Here is a 20,652-nt window from a genome sequence, read left to right on the forward strand (position 1 = left end):
GGTACAGATGGGGTTTTAAGATGTCGGTCCAGGATGGTCTTGATCTCCTGACATTGTGATCCACCTGCCTCAGCCTTCCAAAGTGCTGAGATTACAGGTATGAGCCACTGTGCCCAGCCAAAAATTGTTAAATCTTTAAAAGATGTATATATTCCTGGCCGGGCGCAGTGGCTCATACCTGTAATCCCAGCACTTTGGGAGGCCAAGGCAGGTGGATCATGAGGTCAGGAGTTCAAGATCAGCCTGGCCAATATGGTGAAACCCCGTCTCTACTAAAAATACAGGCTCCCAACTTGGGAGGCTGAGGCAGAGAATCCCTTGAACCTGGGAGGCAGAGGTTTCAGTGAGCTGAGATCGCACCACTGTACACCAGTCTAGGCAACAGAGCAAGACTCCACCTCAGAAAAAAAAAATTATATACTCTAGATTTCAGCAAGTGCTCGTTAATGACCCTAAATGTATTTTCCCCCTACTCTTCACTTTAGCACTGTTCCTGTATCTACCTGGCTCATGTCCCTATGAGAGGTACTGAGTGAAGCCTGTTTCTTCTTTCATGAAATATTCTCATCTCACTAAAGTGCACACTATTAGATGACATTAACACATGACAGGACCCAGCACATGTGTGCCATGCGTCCCCTGTTCGCCCCCCATTCATTCCACATCACTCTCTAGTTTCTGACATTTAGCATTTCCTCTCCTCACCTCTGGCCTCTTCCTTCGTCATCTACAGGACTGCCATCTTCTGACAAGATCTGCAGACCACCCCACGCTTTCCAGGGCTGACCCTCCAACCCAGACTCTTTTGTGCATCCTAGGAGGGACTGAACACTTAAGGACAGCCAGTAGTTGGTGAAGATCATTGGAATGATTTTCAGACTACTCAGAATCAGTTCACATTGAAAAATTGCACACATTACTGTATCATAATTAGATATATTCTCAAACCTTTAGGAAATGTAAAAAGAGTCACATAATAAATACAAATCATAATGTGAATAATAACATACGGCTGCTATAATGATCTATGGTCAGCATCCCTCTGAGGTAGGCATTATCATCCTCATTTTATGGTTAAGGAAATTGGGGCTCAAAGAGGTCAAGTAATTTCCCACAATCACACAAGTGGGTAGAGGCAGGCTAGCATCCCATTTCTGTTCTACAGGACTGCAAAGCCTGATGCTCACACTCATTCCACTATACCTTCTCCCTTGAGTTCAAAACTTACAGAGGTTTAGACTTTTCAAACTCACGACAACAATTTTAAGAATTAAGACTTTCCTCCACTAATCAAGAACAATTTTAAGTATTAAGAGTTTCCTCTGCTTCATTCTGTTTCCAAAAGAAAATATACATCATGTTAACTAATTATCATCCCGACATGAACTCCTCATTGAAGCCTCTCCTCAGTGTGACTCAGTAACACACTGGCCTTGCCATCCAGCTGGCTTCTTCAGCTCTGACACCCAGTTGGGATTGTCATCTTCTTCCTCAAAGTCCTTGTGAAAAAACAGTTTGGACAATAAACCTCTACATCAGGGCCACAGTATCTGTTGATGAACTGAAAGCAGAACACCACCATAACAATATTTAAACTTCTGAAAAATGAGTTCCATAACGCAACTGAAGGGAAAAAAATTGTTAGTTCTTCCAAAAGATGACTTCTTTTACTGTTTCTAAAACTTTCAAAAATGTAAAACCTAATATATTAAGAAATTACAAGTCCAAGCTGAAAGGTTATAGATGTAGGGCTCAATCAGGAATTTTATAATCATAATGTAAGGATTGTAGCCCATCCCAGACAAAAGATCAGGATATAAATACCCATTTATGATGAAATAGGTCCCTACTAAACCTCAAATTATCATGGTCTAATTTAAATCTCTCTCTCTCTCTCTCTCTCTCACACACACACACACACACACACACCACACCCACACCCACACCCACACACACACACACACACACACACACACCCCTAAAGCTTTCTACGCATATCACAAGGTACGTGTCCTCCTCATCTAGCCCAGGCTCAAGTCGCTCTGGATCCAAAATGACAGAATCATGACATCCATCAACACTGTCCAATGCTTCCGTTTCTTCAGACAGGGGACATTTCAAGAACCCTTCTGAACCTTCAGGAGATATGAACAGAAAATACACCAATTTACACAGTATTTACTTATTTCACGCAGTTTGACTCAACTCCTCCACAAGCTTGCTGGCTAACTCAGGACAATGCCATGTCCCATAACTCTTTTGTAGTGTCTCCACACATTACCCAACACAACTGTGGGCATAAATCAGGCCCCTGAAGCAGAAGCACCAGGACGTGAATTAAATTTATAAACAGTACTTTCTTTTTTCCTTTTCTTTGAGTCAGGGTCTCACTCTGTCACCCAGACTGGAGTACAGTGGCATGATCATAGTTCAATTCAGCCTCGATCTTCCAGATTCAAGAGATCCTCCCACCTTAGACTCTTAAGTAGTGGGACTATAGGTGTCCAGAACCATGCCTGGCTAATTTTTTTAGTAGAGACGAGGTCTCGCTATGTTGCCCAGGCTTGTCTTGAACTCCTGAGCTCAAGTAATCCTCCCGTGTCAGCCTCCCAGGGGGCTGGGATTACAGCCATGAGCCACCACACCCAGCCTATAAACATGATTTTCTTTAAAAGAAAAAAAACTTGAAAAATTACAATAAAACCCTCCAAATATAAGAATGTATACTATGGAATTAAAAGTTACCTCTGGAAGTTGGATTATAGCAATTTCTTTTTTCCTCTCAGCTTTCCCCTCCCAAGTTTTCACAATGATGGGGAAGAAAAGTAGGAAACTGAAGGATTGTGTGTATGCTTTAAAAAATTTTTCCAGATAATTACTTTCAGATTTTCCACAAACAGCATGAAAACCTAACCTAAAGACATGGGCTGAATCTTATAAAAGGCATTTCAAAATAGAACTATATTGTTTGAACAGGGAGTTTCCTAAAATAACAAAACTTCATCACTAAACCAGACATAAAAACCAGGACCTAAAATTGCTAAACTGAAATTTATAACCGTTAACCAACCTTAACATATTCCTCCCATGCATCAGCCTCTCTTTAGGGCCTTCATGATGTTTTGTGCTCTGCCCTGTCTGAATGCATATGTCACAGACCATGATAATTCTTTTTCAGTGTGCTCACTTCCCAGATAATGAACCCCTTCATCTTTAGGGCAGGAATTGTGTTTTTTTTGGTTTGTTTGTTTTTTGTTTTTGTACTTTAGGTTCTGGGGTACATGGATAGATCATGCAGGATTGTTGCATAGGTACACACTTGGCAATGTGGTTTGCTGCCTCCATCCCCCCATCACCTACATCTGGCATTCCTCCCCATGTTATCCCTCCCCGACCTCCCCATCCCCCCACTGCCACTCCATTGACCACCTCCCACAACGGACCCCAGTATGTGATGCTCCCCTCCCTGTGTTCATGTGTTCTCATTGTTCAACACCCATCTATGAGTGAGAACATGCAGTGTTTGATTTTTCTGTTCTTGTGTCAGTTTGCTGAGAATGATGGTTTCCAGATTCATCCATGTCCCTATAAAGGACATGAATTCAACATTTTTATGGCTGCATAGTATTCCGTGGTTTATAATTGCCACATTTTCCTTGTCCAGTCTGTCATCAATGGGCATTTGGGTTGGTTCCAGGTCTTTGCTATTGTAAACAGTGCTGCTATGAACATATGTATGCATGTGTCTTTATAACAGAATGATTTACAATCCTTTGGGTATATATACTCAGTAATGGGATTGCTGGGTCAAATGGAATTTCTATTTCTAGGTCCTTGAGGAAGCACCACACTGTCTTCCACAATGGTCGAACTAGTTTACACTCCCACAAACAGTGTAAAAATGTTCCTATTTCTCCACATCCTTTCCAGCATCTGTTGTCTCCAGATTTTTTAATGATCGCCATTCTAACTGGCATGAAATGGTACCTCAGTGTGGTTTTGATTTGCATTTCTCTAATGACTAGTGATGATGACCATTTCTTCATATGTTTCTTGGTCTCATATATGTCTTCTTTTGTAAAGTGTTCATATCCTTCACCCACTTTTGGATGGGTCTTTTTTTTTTTTTTTTTTTTTTTTTGTAAATCTGTTTTAGTTCTTTATAGATTCTGGATATTAGCCCTTTGTCTGATGGGTAGATTGCAAAAATTTTTTCTCATTCTGTTGGTTGCCAGTTCACTCTAATGATTGTTTCTTTTGCTGTACAGAAGCTCTGGAGTTTAACTAGGTTTCATATATCTATTTTGGCTTTTGCTGTCAGTGTTTTTGGTGTTTTAGTCATGAAGTCCTTGCCTATGCCTATGTTCTGAATGGTTTTGCCTAGATTTTCTTCTAGGGTTTTTATGGTGTTAGGTCTTATGTTTAAGTCTTTAATCCATCTGGAGTTAATTTTAGTGTAAGATGTCAGTCAGGAAGGGGTCCAGTTTCTGCTTTCTGCACACTGCCAGCCAGTTGTCCCAACACCATTTATTAAACAGGGAATTCTTTCCCCACTGCTTGTTTCTGTCAGGTTTGTCAAAGATCAGGTGGTTGTAGATGTGTGGCGTTGCCTCCAAGGCCTCTGTTCTGTTCCATTGGTATATATCTCTGTTTTGGTACCAGTACCATGTTGTTTTGATTACTGTAGCCTTGTAGTATAGTTTGAAATCAGGTATCAGGATGCCTCTGGCTTTGTTCTTTTTGCTTAGAATTGTCTTGAGGAATTGTGTTATATTCTTTTTTTATCTCAACCTATATTAGGCATTCAATAAATATTGACCAAATAAATACAACTAAATCATTGCAATAAATATAGTCAGACTTGCCATACCATTACATGCTCTACTTGGTATAATTTATCTTAGATCTTAACTAGCAAGGGGGCTTAGAAATTAAATTATCATAATTATAATATACATACACATACACATATCTAATGCAGACCATTGGCCTAGATTCCTAAGGATAGTATTATAAAAAATTATATACTTTTAGTAAAAATGTCTGCTAAAAGAATTGAAAAATCAAATCCTAATTGTTCATCCGTCCTTTTTGAGCTCCATTCAATATAACAGAGTTTAGGTATACTGCAGAAGAAATCTTGGAGTTGTTGCTAAGGCAGTGGCATATTTGCATGATAAAAATGGGCTACTCTTCAAGGACAGTAGTAGCAGGATTATGAAAATAAGCAAACAAATGAGCAAATAGAAGTAATGTAGCTCTATGAAAAATTTTAATTGTAGCTTAAGACTAGATAGAAAAGATTCAAAAACACACAAAAATACAATGCTATGAATTATTCTATAACTTTGAAATCAAAGGGTTTCTGGGAGGAGAAACCCTTTGATTTTAGTTTTGGAAGGTGAGAAAATTTCTGTGGATGGATAATGGTGATGGCTGCACAGCAGTGTGAAGCACTGAGTGCCCCTGAACTGTGCACTTTAAAATGGTTCAGATGTACATTTTATGTTGTATCTTTTTACCACAGTCTTCAAAAAGTCAAAGGGTTTCCAAGGTCGCATACAGACATGAATTACCTGGTCTATATATTATGTATGTTTAAAATGCCAAGCTGAGGTCAGCATTCTGAAGAATGTTCAACAAAGTGCCAGGGGTCTTTTTGAGCCACTGCTTACGAGTAGTATTTTTACTATACTTTATTACAGAACCACCTAGTTATAAAAGACAAAAATTAGTGTCAAATAAAAAAAGATTTTTCAGCATATACCTTCCAGATCATGTTTTCAAGCAAAGTTAATTATATTTGACAGTCAACTAAAATCTGCTTCACTCACCTGTATGAGCAATGCTCTGATGTGTGATGCCAAATACCCTTCACAGACAGTAAAAAGCTCTAGCGCACCAAATAACTACTAGAAAAAGTTCTCTAACAAAATAATAGTATTCAGTCTCACTACTAACCTCTACTGTCCTCTGCTATTAAACTGGAGGGAGTACGAATGCATTTTCTAAAGCTGTAAGAGCTGTATTAGGTACATTTTTCTTCTACTGTCACCTGTGAAGATTTGGTGAACTGGCTTTCCACAGATGGACTGACTTATTACCTGATTTTAAAGTGTAAAAAAGGAATGCCAAAAATGTTATTTTATGTATTCATCTCTGTCCACACATATACTCTAACAATATGGAAGTGTCTATTTTCTCTTTCAAACTCAGATCTAGCAACAACGTTCTTTCAAATCTAAGTAGCAAAGGAAATTAAAAAAAAAATCCAAAATGAAAAGTTAAAATGAATCGTTAATGTGACTAAATTAAAAAAAAATAATATGTATATAATTACATATTACACATTATACAAGAAGGAAGCCCCATAAGGACTTATATACACACGGTTTGCTATGCTTTTCATGTTGGATAGCACAAAAAATACTACTCTTCCTAATGGCTTTTACTGATAAATACTATACTCTCTTATGTGGTAAATAAATAAAATATTCCTAAAACATTAAATAAGTTACTAGATAAGCAAACAAATACTGGCTTGTACTCTTGTTTATGATACCTGAGACCTAGTAACATAAAAATTGGTATTTCCTCTGTATTCCCCAACTCCTCATCTAAGAAATGATTAGAATTTAATAACTTACCTTTTTCTTCTCTGTTTACTCTTCTCAATGCACTTTCAACTAAATTTTCGTTAATGCTTTCCAAATCAGGATGGCTACACTTTCTGTCTTGTTCTTCCTCCTGCTTTAAAAGAAATTTAAAATACAGATTAAATAATGCTTGAATTGCTAAAAAAAAAAAAAAGGTAAACAAATATGCAAAGTCAGCTATTTTAATTTCAAATAAAAATGGATTAAAAAAATGACTAATCATAGAACCCCAAAGACATGTATATGAATAGCCATATATAGCTATATGTATTTAATAACATGTACATTAACCATAAACCTACATATGTGTATATATTAATAGACATACACATTCATAGCCATTAATATCAATGATTATAAGTATGAAAGGATGTATTAAAATGACAGATGTTTGGCAGGTCTTTATAAGGAAAAGAGTAACGAAAAATATGGTTTGCTATATTGGGCTTTATGAACTATAATATCAAAATGAGATATTTTATGAAGTTGCCATATAGAGTCAAAATGTTCCCACTTAATTCAGTATCTTTCCAAATTACCTAAGCCCTTGATTTATTTCATGAAATATCATAATACACTATCTAGTTTACTGAATCTGCATATACTTTGAGGAGTACATATTGAATGTCTACACCAGGCGTTCCCAAACTTTTTACACAGGGGGCCAGTTCACTGTCCCTCAGACCGTTGGAGGGCCACCACATACTGTGCTCCTCTCACTGACCACCAATGAAAGAGGTGCCCCTTCCTGAAGTGCGGTGGGGGGCCGGATAAATGGCCTCAGGGGGCCACATGCAGCCCATGGGCCGTAGTTTGGGGACACCTGGTCTAAACAGTCCCAGGCAAACAATTCTCAATTATTTGTGGAATGAATCAGTAACAGTAGCCTTGGCTGGCATGTTGGATTTTCATCTTTCTAAGCAGTGGTTCTCAAACTTCTCTTCCCACACATGTAGGGAACACAAAAATCTGTCACTTTTCAGTGGTGGCTCACTTACAGCAGTGATTTCAAAGCCTCTTACACGCAAGACCAACATCAGAATCTTGGAGGAGTAGCAGAGGGGGCAGCTGTGAAAAGCCCCCAGGGGGCTCCAGTCTTTCCTTGCCATTGGGGATCACTGCTCTCTGCGTCTGCAATGGCCTCCCACCGTCTTTTGGATGCTACTCAATCTGCCTTCATTGCCACTATCCTTTGCTGGCCTGCACACAAGTTTCCTGCCTCAAGTCCTTCATGCCCTGACTGAGGTTTTGGACTTTTCTCCATTCTGTTTACATGTTGCATCCTTTTCATTTTGTGAGCACATATTGCTGTGTTCACTACAGGCAGTATCAAATTATAGCGCATGGACACAGATCGTCTGCAAAGGGGCACAAGGAAATATTTTAGGGGATAGAAATTCTTTTCTTTTTCAGACAGGGTCTTGCTGTGTCACCCAGGCTGGAGTGCAGTGGTGCAAGCATACCTCACTGCAGCCTCTCTCCCAGGCTCAGGCAATCCTCCTGCCTCAGCTTCCCACAAGCATGTGCCACCATGCCCAGCTAAAATGTTTAATTGTTTGTAGAGATGGGGTCTCACTGTGTTGCCCAGGCTGGTCTCAAATTCCTGGCCTCAATCAATCCTCCTGCCTCCACCATCCAGCCACCCTGCCCTGCCTGGAAGTCCTATATGATGATTGTGGTAGGGGTTATATGGATGTTTAAATACTATCATCAAAATTTATCAAATTGTGCATAAAAATGGGTAAATTTTGTGGCATGTAAATAATAACTTAAAAAGCTGGGAAAAAACAGACACTAAAATGAAAAGAAAAAAAGTACAGAGGCCTGTATTCCATTTGTAGCAACATAATGGTGGGATGTTATTTATTTACAACCTATCTTCATTCAAAAAAATTTACAAGTTTAATTACTTGTACATTCCGTGAAGAGAGTAATTTGTTGTCAATAAAACATCTTTTCCTTTTTGAATTAAAAGGTTAGGCCAGGAGAAGTGGCTGACACCTGTAAATACCAGCACTTTGGGAAGCCAAGGCAGGAGGATCACTTAAGCTCAAGAGTTCAACACCATCCTGGGCAACGTGGTGAGACCTCATCTCTAGAAAAGCTAAGAACTAATAGGAATTAGTCCTGCAGTTGTTGTTCTGTGTAATAATCTATTGCTGAACAAGTGGGACAAGTTATTTGACCATTTTTTGTTCATATTTTTAAAAGTGTCTTGAAAAAATATATAATAGGGCAAAGTCTATGTTTTCATGATATTTCAGTTAGAGAGGAAACTCCTACGATAAGTGAAATCTAACTGCAAAAAGCTGAGGAAATAAATGATGCAAGCACTCTTGCAAACTTTGGTGCTTCCTCAAAAAGTTAAATACAGTTACCATATGACCCAGCAGTTCCACCATTAGATACATCCCTCAAAATTTGGAATCAAGGACTCTAGCAGGTACACCATGGTTCATAACAGCATTATTTACAATAACCAAAAGATAGAAACAACCCAAGTATCCATCAACAGATGAATGGATAGGCCAGGCACAGTGGCTCACGCCTGTAATCCCAGCACTTTGGGAGGCCGAGGCAGGTGGATCACCTGAGGTCAGGAGTTTGACACCAGCCTGGTCAACATGGGGAAAATTTTAAAAAATACAAAAATGTCTCTAGTTAAAAAAAAAATTAGCTGGGTGTGGTGGCATGCACCTGTGGTCACAGTTACTTGAGAGGCCGAGGTAGGAGAATCACATGAACCCAGGAAGTGGAGGTTACAGTGAGCTGAGATCGCACCACTGCACTCTAGACTGGACAGCAGAGCGAGACTCCATCTCAAAAGCAAACAAACAAACAAAACCTAAAGAGATAGTAGTGATGGTTGTGTAACACTGTGAATGTAATTAATGACAATGAATTTTATATTAAAAATGGATAAAATGGCAAATTTTACATTTATTTCATCAAAATAAAAAAGAATAGCAAAAACAAAGAAAAGAGGATAAGAGAAACAAAAAGAGAGAGAGAAAGGTTATGTATTGCACAGCAAGACTAAATAATGGGAATTTCCTATTGGTAGATGCTACAAAACTAGCTCAGGGCAGTTGTCTGCACTGGAAACATATATAAACTTTTTTTTTTTTTTTTTTGAGATGGAGTTTCGCTCCTGTTACCCAGGCTGAAGTGCAATGGCGTGATCTCAGCTCACCGCAACCTCCACCTCCTAGGTTCAGGCAATTCTCCTGCCTCAGCCTCCTGAATAGATAGGATTACAGGCACACGCCACCATGCCCAGCTAATTTTTTGTATTTTTAGTAGAGATGGGGTTTCACCATGATGACCAGGATGGTCTTGATCTCTTGACCTCGTGATCCACCTGCCTCGGCCTCCCAGAGTGCTGGGATTACAGACTTGAGCCACCGTGCCCAGCCACATATAAACTTTTATAATGACTTCATCCTAGGGAAGCAAACTACCAACTAGAATCTGTCACCTTATTAGGACTCAGCTAGATATGACAAGCTGCCTTTTCCATCTTGCACGCCATACTGGATGCTTAAGGGTACAGAGTTCATACAGAATGCATCCTAAGGACCAGATGTCACTGAAAGCATAAAGAAGCAATGTAATAACAAGTAGGTTATGTATTTTCTAATATAAAAAATATTTTCTTACCTTTATAAGACTAGATATCACAAGTAATTCCTAGGCATTATAATAAAACATATAATTTTGTTCTAACACTTAGATACTTCCTAAGAGTAACGTTCGCAATAAAACTCTCTACTCTTCAATCTCCACCCCTTCAAATCAGGGTGGCTGAGCTATCACTTCAGTAGTATTTGGGAATTCAGTTGCAAGAGAGAATATTTGTGGCCTCAGATGATCACAGCTGGAAGGACTCTGGAAGGCATCCAGTGAGCTTCCACTCCGACCACCCTGGACGCAGCACCCAGCCTTCGATCACATCCCCTGCTCTCTACCTCCTGCACAGTCTGCTCCCCTGCTGGATGGCTCTCAGGGATAGTGTTCTTCCTTTTCAAAAGCCAAAATGTGTCTCTGGGAACTCTCTCCATCCCCGGAGTTAGCTCTGTGTTCCAAAACAAAGAGACCAGGACTACTAATTCTTCCACAAAATAGCTCTTCAAAATCCAGAATTTTATAGTTGGCCCCATGCCCTGCACTTCTTCATGCTAAGCCTCTCCAGGTTCCTCTATCATTCATACCACCAATTTATCATCCTCTAGACTTTCCCTTTTCTTTTTTTAGGGATGGGGTCTCACTGTGTTGCCCAGGCTGGAGTGAGTGGCTATTCACGAGCATGATGTCACTACACTGCAGCCTTGGAACTCCTGGGCTCAAGCAATCCTCCTGCCTCTGCCTCCCAAGTAGCTGGGACTACAAGCATGTACCACCATGCCCAGCTCTTCCAGACTTTTCTAGATGATATTTTTTATTTTAATTAATGGTTTTTAATCAACTGTTTCCCCTTTTAGTTTTTTTAAATTTCAAATCTACAGAAAAGTTGCAAATGTTCACATGCCCTTATCTAGATCCTGCAGTCATTCCCATTGGCCATGTTTGCGTGCTAATCTCCCTCCTCTATATCTATCTGAACCTCCTGAAAAAAGGCTTCAGGTATCAAACACCCCATCCCTATACACATCAGCATGTATCTCCTAAGAACAAAGATGTACCCTTTCCCTCAGAAACACAACACTGTTACCACATCCAAACAATTTAATCTCAATTCAGTAACATTATTTAACATTTACTGCATATCCACATTTCCCCAATTGTCTCAATAAGACCCTGTAGAGTTGTTTTGTCCCCATTCAGTCAATTCCACTTTTAAAGAAACGTATTTAGTATAGACTGTCATACCCTTTTCAGAAAGCAAGTCAGCAAAAAGTAACACAGCCTTTAGGTGTTTCTACTTCTAGGAATCCCTGCCAAGAATGTGATACAAAACAAGGACATATTTATACACAAAAGGTATGTTAATCACAGCTCTGCTTATGATACTGAAATCTAGAAACATAAGGCCAACAACAGAGGAATTACTAAGTAAATTTTGGAAGGGCCATATAGTAAAATAAATGCAATCATTAGAAAATTTTTGAAGAGTTTAAGTATGTGGGGAAATAACTATTATTAAATGACAAAAGCAAATTATACATAAAATATATCAACTAATTTTAGGGGGGAAAAGTGAATGGATGAAGAAAAAAATATCAAAATATTAGTAACAATTGGGAAGCCGGGCGCGGTGGTTCAAGCCTGTAATCCCAGCACTTTGGGAGGCCGAGGCGGGTGGATCACGAGGTCGAGAGATCGAGACCATCCTGGTCAACATGGTGAAACCCCGTCTCTACTAAAAGTGCAAAAAATTAGCTGGGCATGGTGGCACGTGCCTGTAATTCCAGCTACTCAGGAGGCTGAGGCAGGAGAATTGCCTGAGCCCAGGAGGCGGAGGTTGCGGTGAGCCGAGATCGCGCCATTGCACTTCAGCCTGGGTAACAAGGGCGAAACTCCGTCTCAAAAAAAAAAAAAAAACAATTGGGAAAAGTGGGTAATTTCCATGTCCTTTCTTACAGGTCTGCTTCCAGTCTTCCCTGCACACCCATCCCCACGATGGGCACATATAACTTACATTCAGAAAAAATACTGCATTTTAAATCATTAAGATCTTCTAGGTATTATAGTCTTTTGGGACCACTGTCATATATGCCATCTGTTGGCAATCAATTTATCTATCAACCAAGTGCTTAAAATCTAGCCCTGTAAATACTAACTCAGTGACACAATCTTGATTCTCAAATGTTGCTGTACATTGGAATCAACCAGTGATCTTGAAAAATTACTGGTGCCTGCTCCCCATCCTTTGCCATTTTGATTTAATTAGTGTAGACACAACCTGGGCTTTGGGATTTCTGTTGTTGTTGTTTTTTTTTTTTTTTTTTTAAATAAGATGGGGTTTCACCATGTTGGCCAGGATGGTCTCGATCTCTTGACCTCGTGATCCACCCACCTCAGCCTCCCAAAGTGCTGGGATTACAGGCATGAGCCACCTAGCCTGACCAGCTTTGGGATTTTTAAAAGCAGGAGCAGTGAAGTTTGGGAACCACTGATATAATTCATACCATCCCTAGAAATGACTAACCTTTCTTTTAGCATTTGCTCTTCTCAGCTACAATTAGTAGCAATTTGAAAACTATTACTTTGATCTAGCAGCCTAGAAATATACATAAACAATAAAGATTCCACATTGCTTTCAGATATACTTTTTAGAAAGCAAATGATCCAGGCCAGGTGCGGTGGCTCAAGCCTGTAATCCCAGCACTTTGGGAGGCCGAGGCGGGTGGATCACCAGGTCAAGAGATCGAGACCATCCTGGTCATCATGGTGAAACCCCGTCTCTACTAAAAATAAAAAAATTAGCTGGGCATGGCGGCGCGTGCCTGTAATCCCAGCTACTCAGGAGGCTGAGGCGGGAGAATTGCCTGAACACAGGAGGCGGAGGTTGCGGTGAGCTGAGATCACGCCATTGCACTCTAGCCTGGGTAACAAGAGTGAAACTCCATCTCTAATAATAATAGATCACGCCATTGCACTCTAGCCTGGGTAACGAGTGAAACTCCATCTCTAATAATAATAATAATAATATCATGGTGAAACCCCGTCTCTACTAAAAATAAAAAAATTAGCTGGGCATGGCGGTGCGTGCCTGTAATCCCAGCTACTCAGGAGGCTGAGGCGGGAGAATTGCCTGAACACAGGAGGCGGAGGTTGCGGTGAGCTGAGATCACGCCATTGCACTCTAGCCTGGGTAACGAGTGAAACTCCATCTCTAATAATAATAATAATAATAATAATAATAACAACAACAACAACAACAACAAAGCAAATGATCCATGCATCTGCTTTGAAGTGATATCAGAGTGTAGCAACATTTGCAGGCTACAATGCCTGTCACCAAATGCCTGTCACTTGCATCAGATATGCACCACTCACCTTTTATTGTTAGAAGGCAAGTTTTCCCAAATTTCTGGAGGCACATAATAAGGTGTTCCCACATATGCACAAGCAAATGCCATCAGATTAAAACCATAGAAAGGCAAAGAATGGTTACAGAGCATTCCCGAAAATGGACCTTCTGATCACTGTCACTACCCGGGGACAGAGACACATACTTGGAGAGAAGACAGACAAATCCAAAGTCTTCCAATTTCACTTTTCCATTTTGAGTGAATACGTCATTCTGCATTTAAAAAGAAGAACTCAGATTATGTTTTCCATCAACAAACATGAGGCAGATAAGGTGTCTTCCAAAGCCTGCTGATGATGGAGATTAAGGGTAGAAATGCTGACAGCTGAGTCCCAGAGTGAAGCACAAAACACCAAGATCCCCTCTTGACAGCTACACATTCCCCTGCTTGGAAACTCAGATGAGTGCTTCGAAATCTGACAAGCAAGTTTTAGGTTGTATCAGCAGACCCAATCTACCCAGTGAGAACCTGTGTCAGGGTGATGCCACATGGCAGGCCCAGATGTCAACCCTTGTCCATCTGAGAACACATGGGCTTAGCAAGTGGTCACTAAAAGAGAGCTAAGGACACATTAACACACACAGTCACGTGCCGCATTTCAGTCAACAATGGATGGCATATATATCAGTGGTCCCATAAGATTATAATACCATATTTTTATTGTACTTTTTCTGTTTAAATACATAAATAGTTAGCATTGTATTACAATCGCCCAGGGAATTCAGTACAGTAACATGCTGTACAGGTTTGTAGCCTAGAAGCAACAGGCTACACTCTAAAGCCTAGGTGTAGTAGGCTATACCATCTGGGTTTGTGTAAGTGCACTCTATGATGTTCACACGACAAAATCACTTTACGATGCATTTCTGAGTACTTCTCTCCCTGTCGTTAAGTGATGCATGACTGTACTACTACAGAGATTTCAATGACTTTCTCAGGTATTACCTTATTTGGTGAGTATAAATATTAAGTCAAAGAGTACAAAGTTTCAGTTAGGACAAGTAAGTTCCAGTGATCTGCTGTACAACATAGTGACTATAGTTAATAATAATGTGTAGAATACTTAAAAAGTGCTGAGAGTAGATCTTAAATGTCCTCACCACAAAAAAATAATATGTGAGGTGATAGAGGTACATTAATTACCTTGATTTAATAATTTTACAATGTGTGTATATATATAAATATATAAAACGTGTAGATCATAAATATACATAATTTTTGTCAATTATATTTTAATAAAGGTGGGGGAAATTTTAATTTGAAAAACAAATATTAGGCTGACTTTTTTTTTTTTTTTTTTTTTTGAGACAGAGTCTCGCTCTGTTACCCAGGCTGGAGTGCAGTGGTGCAATCTCAACTTACTGCAACCTCCACCTTCCGGGTTCAAGTGATTCTCGCACCTCAGCCTCCTGAGTAGCTGGGATTACAGGCATGCACCACCATGGCTGGTTAATTTTTGTATTTTTAGTAGAGACAGGGTTTCACCATGTTGGTCAGCTGGTCTTGAACTCCTGACCTTGTGATCTGCCCTCCTTGGCCTCCCAAAGTGCTGGGGTAGCAGGTGGAAGCCACCACGTCTTAAAGATTTCCAAATTAAACAAAAATGTCCTAAAATGCATGGGATAACACAGCAAAATGAATTAAATTGTTGTTGTTTTTTGTGGGGTTTTTTTTTTTTTTTTTTTGTCACCCAGGCTGGAATGCAGTGGCGCAATCTTGTCTCACTGCAGGCTCCACCTTCCAGGTTCAAGCAATTCTCCTGCCTCAGCCTCTGGAGAAACTGGGATCACAGGGTGCCTGCCACTGCACCCAGCTAATTTTTGTGGTTTTAGTAGAGATAGGGTTTCACCATGTTAGCCAGGCTGATCTTGTACTCCTGACCTCATGATCCATCCACCTCAGCCTCCCAAAGTGCTGGGATTACAGGCATGAGCCACCACATCCTGCCCCAGTTGTTTTTTAAGCCCCAAAATGTACTCCACTCACCTTGGACTTGGTATCTCTATGTAGCGCACATTTCCTGTGAATGTGATTTACTCCAAGGCACATCTGGGTAAACCAATTAAGTGTCTGTAAGAAAAAAGTATGCAAAGTGTTCAAACATGCAGTAACTGGCTCATGTTAACCTAAAGTTCCAAGAATCATGTCTAGGCCTTAGTCGACCAGGATTTTACATAATGTGAGTACAGACTCCTGTAAGTTACATAGTTCAACTAAGATTCAGCGTTACTTGGAGAAATTCAGAAAAGCTGTGATTCCCATATTCCATCATCTTATGTGTGATCCAAATAGCAGTTTATTTGAGCAAAACTTCCACTATAGTTTTCTTATATTCAGCCAAATAAAAGTATTTCTTAAATGCTTACATAAAGGTAGTTCACCAATAAGAAATATATTACAGCTTTTCTAGTATAACCATTGTGTTGGATTTTCATTTACTTTTGCAGAATATCCATGTAAGATTTCATTATATTATAAATAATCCTTCAAGGTCAGCAGTTCTTGCTTATAAATCCAAGGTCAACAGTATCCAGAATTTCTAGGTGTCTTGGGAATAGGTACTCCCAAGAAACAGAAATGGCGAGCTTCATTCTTCTGATTTCAGTAATACAAAATAAAATAGATCTGGTTTCTAAAATTTCAGTATGATAAAAATCAAGATTTTAAATATCTAGTATAAAATTTGGTGATAAAATCTTGAAATTATTCTAAACATGTTATTCCTTAATAATTTATAACCTATAGATTTTACTTCCTAAAACCATTTCAGGCAGTGGCATTCTGAGGATACTAAGTGGTAACACCAATGCAGAAATCAGTCATTTCTCTCTACGTTCTCGAGTAATTACAGATATCAATGCTTTTAACTTATACAAAGTTTATGAGAAAAGTGGCTTCTACACCTTGAGAGAAACTATGTAAGTCAATCTCTTACTTTGTCACCAAGGTTGGATAGCAGTGGCATGATCTTGGTTCATTGCAACCTCTGCCTCCTAGGTTTGGGTGATTCTCCTGCCTCAGCCTCCCGAATAGCTGGGACTACAGGTGCATACCACCACACCTTGCTAATTTTTAAAAATTATTTTTACTAGAAATGCATTTTCTCCGTGTTGCCCAGGCTGGTCTCAAACTTCTGACCTCAGGTGATCTGCCCACCTTCACCTCCCAAAGTGCTGGGATTACAGGTGTGAGCCACCGTGCCCGGCAAAAACTTATTCTTTTATACAAATTTCATGTATACTTTCAAAGTGAGCTAATTTCTTTCGTAGTGACCTTGTGAAGCCTTATTTCTTTCATGGCAACATCTGATTACTGCTTTTGTGCTGAACCAAAAGAGCTCTGCCGAAGGAGCCCTCCCCATTCTCTCTCAGGACCATGTAGTCATCCATGCTGGGGCATCCACACAGCTGGGCTCCGCTTGCACATTCACATGGGCTCTCCCAAACTGCATTCAAAAGCAGAAACTGCTGAGAATTAAATCTACTTTCAAAAAGCAGAAATTAATTCAAAGTTGCTCTCATAACCATGATAAGAAACAAGCAACTTGTTCCTTTTGAAGAGGATCAGCTTACGCTATGCCTAAATATGCCACTTTTGTGTAAGAATTGCTTTGAGCTGAAACCAATTTGCTCTTTGCCCTCCCTTTTTTGTACAAATGCAGGGCATAAATTTTCCTATGTATAGGTAATAAATATCCATTTGTCAATGTGTCTTCCTCTCCAGTACCAGGAAATGGAGAGCAACCCTTACTAATGGGGAAGGCACCAACTTGAGTCCACATAACAAACCTTACTGAATAACCCCTATCTTCTGCTAGCTTCCCCATATATTTACCTTCCTACAATTTACCCAAGAAGCATTCCTCTACCTTTATCTAGTTATTCTCCACAATTTTTACTCTTTGTTAAAATGACATATGAGCCCCTGGTCTAACCACTTCTTTACATTTATGCATAAACCTTTATTCCTGTTAACATATCTTTCATCAGTTTATTTGGCAGGGCCCAGCCACTTAACCTAAGAGGGTAGAGAAAAAATGTTTTTCCTCCTCTATACTATTCATTCAACAGGTAAACACTGAGCACCAACTCTTGAATCAGGTGTTATAGTCTGAACAAATCTCTCATAGTCCCTGCCACCGTGGACATCCCATGCAGAGAGACAAGCATAAACCTCAACAAATGTAGGCTATTTAAGCTGAAGCCTAAAGGAGGAATGAAAGTTGGCTAGACAAAGAGGAGGGAAAGAATAATCAAGGAAGAGGAAATTGCATATTTAAGAGCTAAAGAGATTACATTCAGTTCAATAAATTGAAAGAATGTAACAGGCTGAAGCATTTAACCAAGAAGGCAATGTAATCATATTTGCATATTAGAAGAAACATCTACTCAGATGGCAGATTAAATGGACCAGTGGAGGAGAGGCAGGAAGGCCAGCTCGGAGATGTAGGCCAGTTTGGAGGCTTCAACAATAGAAAAGGCAGGAAAATAATGAAATGGAATAGGGTGGAGGCAATGGGGCCAGAAAAAATGGCAAGGAAAGATGTCAGAAGAGTTGACAGGATTCTTGGTGTCAGATTTAGGGGAGGCAAGCAGAGAAGGGGCAAGGTTGACTCCCAGGTTTCTGGCACTCCCAGAACTGGATGGTTTCTGGCACTCCCAGAGAGAGGAAACGCATAATGGTTTTGTGTGTGGTTTTTTGTTTGTTTGATTTTTCTGGCAGTGGGAGTGCTGCAGGGTGGGGCAAAACATGGGGGAAAAAGAGACATGTGTTTCATTTTGGACATGCTGAGTTAGAGGCTCCTGGGAGTCAAGAGAGATGTTAAACACACAGTTGGAGTCCTTGACTTCAGTCTCCTCATCTGTATTTCCAGGGTGGAGCAGCTTATAGGACTGCTTAGCACATAAGAGAAAATGGATAAAACTTTCCTAACACTTTGACTAGTACATAGAAGGTCCTGAATAACTGGCAGCTATTATGATTACTAAAACGTTAGAAAAGTGATGCATTCTTCACAAGGTCAGGAGTTCAATACCAGCCTGACCAACATGTTGAAACTCTGTCTCTACTAAAAATACAAAAATTATCTGGGTGTGGTAGCATGCACCTATAGTCCCAGCTACTCAGGAGGCTGAAGTAGGAGAATCATTTGAACCCGGGAGATAGAGTTTGCAGTGAGCCAAGATGTTGCCACTGTACTCCAGCCCAGGGACAGAGTGAGACCCCGTATCAAAAAGAAAAAAAAAAAAAAGAAAGAAAAGAGAGGCATTCTCTTTCATTGCAGGGAAAACACTGGAATGAATTTACTTATTTTTCAAAAAGCTTATAGTGTTTGTTTTCTAATCATACCACAAAGAATTGTAAGGCCGAAAGAGCATGACAGCCAAAGCAAAAATCAAACTAAAACCTCTACTACAGTGACCTGTAAAACTGCGGTTTGTATTCCTGCTTATCACAGAATTACTAGGAAATCCTAGAAATAATCTCTTCATATAACCAAATCACACATATTGTCTTCGAAACAATTTTTTTTCCAAGAACGATGAAGTCTTTCAATGTATATAGACGTGAGAGAAACAAGCCCTTTTACCACTATTCTAACACCTGGCATTACACGATTTCAAATGGAAGCCGAGTTTCTCCTTGTTATTCTTCATTTCTTCAGGGCTTTATTGTGTGCAACGGAGAGTAACTGAAAAATAAGAGCAACCAGACTTCTTAGCTGAAAACCACATTTGATGTTTTCTGTCCACATTTGCCTGTTACTCAGTATTACACCTATATGACCATTACAAGACCTGAATACACTCTGAACGTGGCAAAATTCAGATGCCTGCAACTTCGCATGCCTGCAACAATCGTTTTTAAAAACCTGATAGATTTGCAAATACCCAGAAGTGGGATCACCAGTGAGACATGGGTTAAGTTCAGAAAGTGCCCTGAAACCACCTTTGCGGATTTATAAATAATGGGAGAAATCTAGCATGACTGACTCCATCTTGCTTCTAACCTCACAGGCTAAGTTACTGTATTGTTTTCTTATTCTAGCACAGAGGCTAGGATACCTACCAGAGGGATTTCGTGTAAACTTGGAGGCAAAGGAAAGTGACCCCACCCCCTTCCTGGGAACCCGCGAAACCTCTCCGAGTTGCAGAGGCTCCTGCGATCTTGTTCCCAGCCGGTCAGTTGTTTCAGCTCCCCAGCGCCCTGACGCCAAAATACCCTTTAAAACTCTGGCCCCGGAATTCGACAGGAGACAGGTCTGAGGTTCCCGGAGTAGCTGGGCCTACGAAGAGCACGTTTCAAAGCTGCTGTTCCACGTTGCAGTGAAACAATGCTAATAATATTGAGGGAAAGTGCCCCCCACTAAGTAGCCGAGTTCTGTCTGCAGTTTAAGTGAAAGCCTATGTAGATAAGCTTCACCGGCACACCACTCAGTGCTAGCTAGCGCTTACTAGCTGCGTGACCTTGGGCAAGTGTGGAAGGCAGAATAATGCCCCCCACCTCCATCCCTCAGGATGTCCACATCTTACTCCTTGGAACCTGTGCCTTTGTTCTCTTGCTTGGCAAAGGGGAATAAGATTGCAGATGGAATTAAGGTTGCTAATCAGCTGACTTTAAAATAGGGAGATGCTCTTGGAGTATGCGGGTGGGCCCAATATAATTACAAAGGGTCTCTAAAGTGGAAAAGGGCCCTACAAGAAGGTCAGAATCAGAAAGCTATTTGAAGGTAGAGGAAGGGGCAAGAGCCAAGGAACGCAGCTGGCCTCAAGTAGCTAGAGGAGCAGGCACAGTGTCTCATGTTTGCAATCCCAGTGCTTTGGGGGTAGAGGCGGGAGCCCAGGAGTTCGAGATCAGCCTGAGACCCTTGTCTCTATGAAAATTTGGCTGGGCATGGCGGCAGGAGCTGTGGTTCCAGCTGCTCAGGGGACTGGGGCAGGAAGATCACTAAAGCTGGGGAG

General features: G+C 40.3%; 1 protein-coding gene across 12 annotated transcripts in view; it reads right to left on the reverse strand.

The window, feature by feature from the left end:
• Positions 1 to 206: 206 nt before the first annotated feature.
• NUDT15 (nudix hydrolase 15) overlaps positions 207 to 20,652 on the reverse strand; it is a 39,447-nt gene continuing 19,001 nt past the window's right edge. For 2 of the 12 annotated variants that reach the window (XM_074387711.1, XM_074387718.1), the window contains 2 exons: positions 15,677 to 15,760; positions 5,618 to 6,750 (listed from right to left, as the gene is read on the reverse strand). In XM_074387711.1, coding sequence (XP_074243812.1) covers positions 6,472 to 6,750; positions 15,677 to 15,760 — 363 coding nt within the window. In that variant the 3' untranslated portion in view covers positions 5,618 to 6,471. Of the gene's footprint in view, positions 4,792 to 5,250; positions 6,751 to 10,134; positions 10,246 to 13,655; positions 13,903 to 15,676; positions 15,761 to 20,652 lie in introns of those variants that run through there. The other 10 variants (XM_074387714.1, XM_074387713.1, XM_074387716.1 and 7 more) reach the window with 10 other exon arrangements.

Source organism: Saimiri boliviensis, chromosome 16, assembly GCF_048565385.1.
Source record: "Saimiri boliviensis isolate mSaiBol1 chromosome 16, mSaiBol1.pri, whole genome shotgun sequence".
Lineage (NCBI taxonomy): Eukaryota > Metazoa > Chordata > Mammalia > Primates > Cebidae > Saimiri > Saimiri boliviensis.